This window comes from Octopus bimaculoides, chromosome 4 (genome assembly GCF_001194135.2).
Source record: "Octopus bimaculoides isolate UCB-OBI-ISO-001 chromosome 4, ASM119413v2, whole genome shotgun sequence".
Taxonomy (NCBI): Eukaryota; Metazoa; Mollusca; class Cephalopoda; order Octopoda; family Octopodidae; genus Octopus; species Octopus bimaculoides.
In genome coordinates, this window is record NC_068984.1 from 58,419,264 (window position 1) to 58,426,157 (window position 6,894).

General features: G+C 30.9%; 1 protein-coding gene across 1 annotated transcript in view; it reads right to left on the reverse strand.

The window, feature by feature from the left end:
- Positions 1–486: 486 nt before the first annotated feature.
- LOC106877354 (putative uncharacterized protein DDB_G0285119) overlaps positions 487–6,894 on the reverse strand; it is a 64,985-nt gene continuing 58,577 nt past the window's right edge. Inside the window, exons 6-8 of the mRNA XM_014926240.2 lie at positions 6,420–6,513; positions 5,430–5,574; positions 487–4,330 (exon numbers count right to left, since the gene is read on the reverse strand). Of these exons, the coding sequence (XP_014781726.1) occupies positions 4,178–4,330; positions 5,430–5,574; positions 6,420–6,513 (392 nt within the window). The 3' untranslated portion in view covers positions 487–4,177. The remainder of the gene's footprint in view (positions 4,331–5,429; positions 5,575–6,419; positions 6,514–6,894) is intronic.

The following is a 6,894-nucleotide window of genomic DNA, read 5'->3' on the forward strand; positions in this document are numbered from 1 at the left end:
ATTTGGTATCAAAAGCATTAAATGCTATCAACTTTTCAGCTAATCAAATAAAAGAAAATTAAGCAAAATGCTTTTTTGTAAAATCCAATGATGTGATTATAAAAAAACTGAAGTTATATATATTACACATTATCTTCTAAAATGGTCTTACAAAATTTGTAGAAATGACAAAATTGAATATTGCTAAACACTAGCATTCAAATTATTCTGTCAAATGTAATGCTTATTTATTCACATTGTTTTGAATTTATCATTCATTATTTTGTAGCTTCTATATTTCAAAGTTGTAATTGTTTATATTCAGAATGGCACAGTAGGGTAGGTTTGAGAAGCTTGACCTTGCCAGTTTGAATATAAAACCAGTAGAATATTTGGGCTTGATATGACTGGTTTGAATACTAGAGAGTTAATACAGTATTTTTTAAGGAAATTTAATTTTTTCTCCCCTTTAAACAATAACTTGGAAATTAAAAACAAATCTTTATATTATTCAATGAAATATTTTATCAAATTTAATGATTTTTCACATAAAACAATTCAGAAAATCAAATACATACAATAGAAAAAAAAATCAATAATATGATTACAACACTGGATCCCATTAAATCCAACAAAAGGTTCCAATAAAAAGTATAAAAATAAAAAATAAAATCATTGCATTGAGATCTCTTATAAAAGCTGATAACACTTGGAAGAAATTGGGAGTGTTCTTAATTTAAAATATGAAATACTTCAGTTTTAGTTTTTTTATAATTTTTTTTTTTACAATTTTATTTTGCCATGAGAGACAACCAATGAAATCTATATCTAAAAGGAAATCTTAATCACAGAAAAAGAAATAATTATGACCAATTTGAAAGATAAAATACTATCAAGAAGTTTCAATGTTTTGTTTAGAGGAGACATTAACAAATGTTATTAACTGACACTAACCAATGTTTCCTGATTAATTGATACAAATTAAATGTTTCTTACATTGATGAAAATATACAAAACTAAAAAAATATTTGCTTGGGTTTTAGTAAGTATTAAATAATGACAGCTTTCATTCAATGAGAAAAGAACAGATTTTACAAAACAGACCAGCACAATTATTCTTATATCACTGATTAATCTAAGTTGAAATAAGCTAAATCTGGAGTAATCTCTGATGGTGTAAGACATAAGTGGAAATTCCTTAAACTGTACAAAAGTATTAATTCACTCAGTTCATTTGACTCAAGTTAAGGAAGAACAGTAAACTGATGCCATATAACAAACAACTATTAACATTTATACACTAAAATTGTTAATTAGTAAATATAGATTAAGATCTATTTTCACTTGCTTTGATTCTTAAAAAAGTTGTTTAAATTGTCTTAACTATCATAAATAATTGTCATGATTTTTCTTTCTAGTTTACTAACAAGATTAGGATTTTATATTTATAATTTGAAATACGTTGTTAATGTTTAAATGACTTATGAACACGAAATAAGATCAAATTGACTAGATTCCATTTGTGTAATGAAAGTGAGGAAAATATTAGTTGAAATGTTTAGTTTACATAAATTCTTTTAGATAGGTTCTTACCAAACCCATGCTAGTGTGGAAAAACAGAAATTAAAATATATGATATTCAAATGAAAATAGATTGATCAAGAATATATTGTATGATTCCCTTTGTAAGAATATTTGAAACAGTAGCAAAATCTCTTGAATTATTTAAACATCATAAATTTTATATCTGCTTTCCATATATCAGCTAACATAAATAATTTTTGATAAAGAGATCATTTGAAAATTTACCAATTAACAGTTTCAATGTCCAAAACAAGTACTTCTATTTCAACAAAATTCTGTTAGATTATTCTTAAGAGCTAAAAAGAAAATAGGGGTTCAATGATAAGAGATCTGTGATATGTTTACAGACATTCAACGAGATTTAGGATCACAGAAGATCAGTTATAAGACATTTGAGGAAGCTATTATTGAAAGGAATTTGAAAACAGTAAGGATTTGCAATTCATCTCATACATACATAAATGCATGCATGCAAAAGCATTTTAAGAATTTTATAGAAAAGCCAATGCAATAAATACTCAAAATTAAGTATTGATTGCACTACATCAATACTAAAATATGATGAGGATTTCTATTATTATTAATTATCCATTGTTGTTATTGTTGAGACTAAACTAGAAGGAACTATTGAATAATTATAAATGGTTGTATCAGACAAACTAAGGAAAACTGAATAAGCAAAATGTCATTGCTGGATATTACTAGACAACTCGATAGTAAACAATTATATGTTTGGTATGAAAACATTCATACACTGTTAAATATTATGGACTATTTCAATATAGTAGCTAGAAAATGTTTCCTCACTGAAACTCGGATCCTGTCTGCAAAAGTTCAAATCATGTTCATTTTAAATGAGACTTGAATTTATTAATCTGTTGGGTATTCATACAGAATAGCAATGTTCAGAAAGCCAATGGAAAACGAAAATTAAACCCAGCTTCACAGTGGTTAAAAGCTCTCTTATTCATTTGTTCCCTGCCTTAAACTGCTACTATCTCACATAAAAAGTACCAGGTTATATAATGAACTATAAAGCGACGTTACTGCAACAAACAAATCAGTTGCTGCAGAAATAAATAGAAAATCAGCCATGATAAATATGATTGAAAACTGAACAGTAACATAACTTTACACATTGATGTGTACACTTAGCTTATCACAAGTAAACTACGTTATGATCTGGATTTGAATTTATTTTTCGATTCCTAATAAAATATTATGAAATTGCAGAACAGTGGCTTTGAAAGGAATCCTAGCATTCTAAAATCTGTTTATATGTGTAAGCACGCACACACATACATATGTTTATACACATAGACACACACATATATATATGCAGATATATGTTTATATATATAAACACATACACACACTCATATGCAAACATTTATATACACAAGCATCTTCAATCTTAAGGAAACATTCATTAAAATCTTTTAGTTATGTGAAACTTATATTAGTCTTTGACTTCTATATAACATGGAAGCCAAAATAGTAAAACATCATGATATGGAACTCCACATTACACCAAGATTTTCAGGGGAGCAAAGTTTCCATAATGTGAGAATGCCCATATATATACATAAATACACACACACCATTTTAATGTCCACTTTTACATGCTGGCACAATATATATATATATATGCACACACGTGCACATATATGTATATATAAATACGAATTCAGACATGCGTATATGCTAATGCATACATACATGCACACATACTGTGTATGAATTATCATGCATATAAAAACATCTATGACTGTGTATTTGCACTTACATGACTATTTATGCACATTAATACACATATGAGAACACACTTTCGATATTCATTCAAAAATTTTATAATGCATAACATGATATTCACTGACAGAATTTAAAACCTCAATGAATTGATTCTATAAACATATATATGAAATAATTAAAGTTAGTAACAGGTTACAAAACAAAGATGATATGTAAGGGTTGAATAATATGAAAAGTTTAAAGCAAATATTAGCACTTTGTAGTTCAGTTGAGCTTTATAGTTATAAATTAATCTTCCCATGAAATAGCTGTGATGCATGATGTCTGTTGAGGAGTAATGAAAATTAATGGCCAAATAAATTATGAACTGTGATTTAAAACAATATCAGGATTTATGAATTTTTCAAATATGCAATACATATATATATTATATTATATATATATAACATATTTTATATATATAATACATATATATGTTTACGTTATATGCATATTATATATTGAATATATTATATATATCATTTATTACATATATTACATTATATATATATAACATTACATATATATTATAAACACTTTCAAGCTTAACCATTCATTGATGAATCACACATACTGTTTATTTACAAAGCCTCTGTCTCACACATTCAGTCATGGATGTGAAATAATCTGAGCAAATGTGAAAAGAACGTGGATTTCCTGAGAACATTGTTCATGGAGAGAGAGAGAGAGAGAGAGAGAAAGATGAAATGAGATTATTCCATGACAACAAAATCATAGCACAGCAGATATCTGTTATTCTAGGCATGAGATATTTGTGATATTTGTGATAACTGGGCAACAATTAAAACAGAGGAAGGTGTCCTTAATGCCCTGTACCATTCACATATGAACTCTGCCCAACAAGCTGAAGATTTTGTACATGGGTGTACATTTTCAGTGCTGGACCTAATTTCAATGACAGACCTGTTAGGACATCACTTCTTTTCATCAACAGGAGAGATTTGCCGTCAATCTCCTGAAAAATAAATGACAAAATGATAAAAATGATAAATATATTTACAAATTGCAGTGGCTGATATAAAAATACCTTTATATTTCCAGAAAATATTAACCTAAACATTTAAAATAACCAATAAATAACCAATAACATTTAAAATAACTGGAAGTTCCTATGGGACAACTTGTTAAGAGCCTTGGACCATGCCAGTCCTAGGGTGATGTGGTGGAGGAATAGGGTAGTTGACAGGGCCATTAGAGCCAAGAAACATGCTTGGAAGGACTGGAAATGTGGTGGTAGCAAGAAGTTATATTAGGCAGCTGGAAGGGAAGCTAGGAAGCAGGTATACTTAACCAGAAGTGAAGCAAAAAGGAAGAAGTTTGGCAATGTCTTACAGCATGAGGACGAGAGCCTTAAAGTGTTTTGGCTTGCAAGACAGTGTGCTAGGGAAAATGTGATGTGGGAGAGAAGTGTGTTTGCATGGATGATAGTTCACTTGCAGCTTTTGTCAGTTATTGCATTCTTTAGTCACGAATCATTACTAATCAAGCAGATCAAAAGCAATCCAGTCAAGACCATCCCATCTATTTAGATATCTGGGATATGTAGTCCTTTGTGTTTTTAAGATAGTGGCATGTGAGCTGAGAGAGAGAGAGAGATTAGGCTGCTATTTCTAGCAAGTAATTGGCTTGTTCTATACCTTTTACCTTTGACTTGTTTCAGTCATTGAACTGCAGTCATACTGGGGCACTACCTTGCAGTGTTTAATTGAACAAATCAAACCCAGTACTTTTCTTTATATAAAGTTTGGTACTTATTTTATTGGTCTCTTTTGCCAAACTGTTAAGTTACAGGGATGCAAACAAACCCACACTGATTGTCAAGTGGTGGGTAACAAAAACACTCTCATAAGGTTTTGGTTAACTTGGGACTGTTGTAGAAGACACTGGGACAAGATGTCATGCAATGGAACTGAACTCAAGGCCACATATTTGGGATGGAAGCTTCTTAACCATAGTCATGCCTGCACATATAATTAGCATTATTATTATATATTTGTATATAGTCATAAAAGTATCGTTGATTTTTCTGTAAAAGAACCTGGAATTGAACTTACCTGTTCACGAAAAGCTTCTGCTTGTGTTACAAAGCCAGCAGATTTAAAGAAATTCACAACATCATCAATACTCCAATTTGCAGCATCAGGATAGGGACCTTGAAAGTCTCGTAACATTGGTAATGAGACAGGTTCTTCTTTAACACTGAAATCAGTTAAATAAAACAGACTCAAAATGATCTAAGTGAATTAGATGAGGCATCAACACTTTCAACATCAACATAATTTAATGAAATCAACTCAAATATAAACATTCAGTTTAGATAGGAATTGCATTAATAAAAGAACTTGAAACAATCTCAAATTCAATGCATGTTAATATCTTCCTTTTCTCTGTTTTTAACGTCCACTTTTCCATGCTTGCATGGGGAAGACAGAATTTTGTTGAGGCAGATTTTCTATGACCAGGTGCCCTTCTTGTTGTCAACCCTCACCTGTTTCCAAGAACAGTAATATATCTCCAGGCATGTTTTCATGGAAGATCGGAAATGAAGAACATAGTTTACATGCCAGTAACATTCGTTTACAACTATCACACAATGTCAAGGCAAGAAGACAGTAACACACACACACACACACACAGAGGTTTCTTTCAGATTTCATCTGCCAAATCCACTCCCATGGCTTTAGTCAGCTTAAGGCTATGGAAGATACTTATCCAAGGTGTCAAGCAGTAAGTGGTTGGGAAGCAAACTTCTTAATACACAGCTTAGAACAACATTATCCAATATATTCTTCTATATCTTTTTTTTTTAATGGTAGAGGGTTTATTTGAGGAAGGTTTGTCAGCAAGTTATACTTGGTCTAACACCCAAATAGAATTGCTTCAATGATGGAGAGGAGTGATTAAGGTAATGATGATGATATTTTGTCTTATGTGAAATGGCACTTATAATCTTTCATACTATAAACATGCTTTGTAAACCCTGCTTTGAAAACCATATGAAAGTAAACTAAATGCATTTAAAATATCAAATATGTTAAACTTACCATGGTTTGTCCTCAGGTTCAGGTTGAGCTGGAGAATCTTGAGGAGTTGGAAGACCTGGTGGGCTTGTTGTTTCCATGTTGTCCCGATGGTTGCCTAAAGTATGATGAGTATGATGATGTAAAAATTATTTTCATTATACACAACAGCTTTTGAGGAGATAGTAAGAAATATAAATTAGATGGAATTTATTGAAACGATTTCAAGTTGATAACAGACCATATATATATATATCATCATCATCATCATCATCATCATCATCATCATCGTTTAACGTCCGCTTTCCATGCTAGCATGGGTTGGACGATTTGACTGAGGACTGGTGAAACTGGATGGCAACACCAGGCTCCAATCTAATTTGGCAGAGTTTCTACAGCTGGATGCCCTTCCTAACGCCAACCACTCAGAGAGTGTAGTGGGTGCTTTTACGTGTCACCCGCACGAAAACGGCCACGCTCGAAATGGTGTCTTTTATGT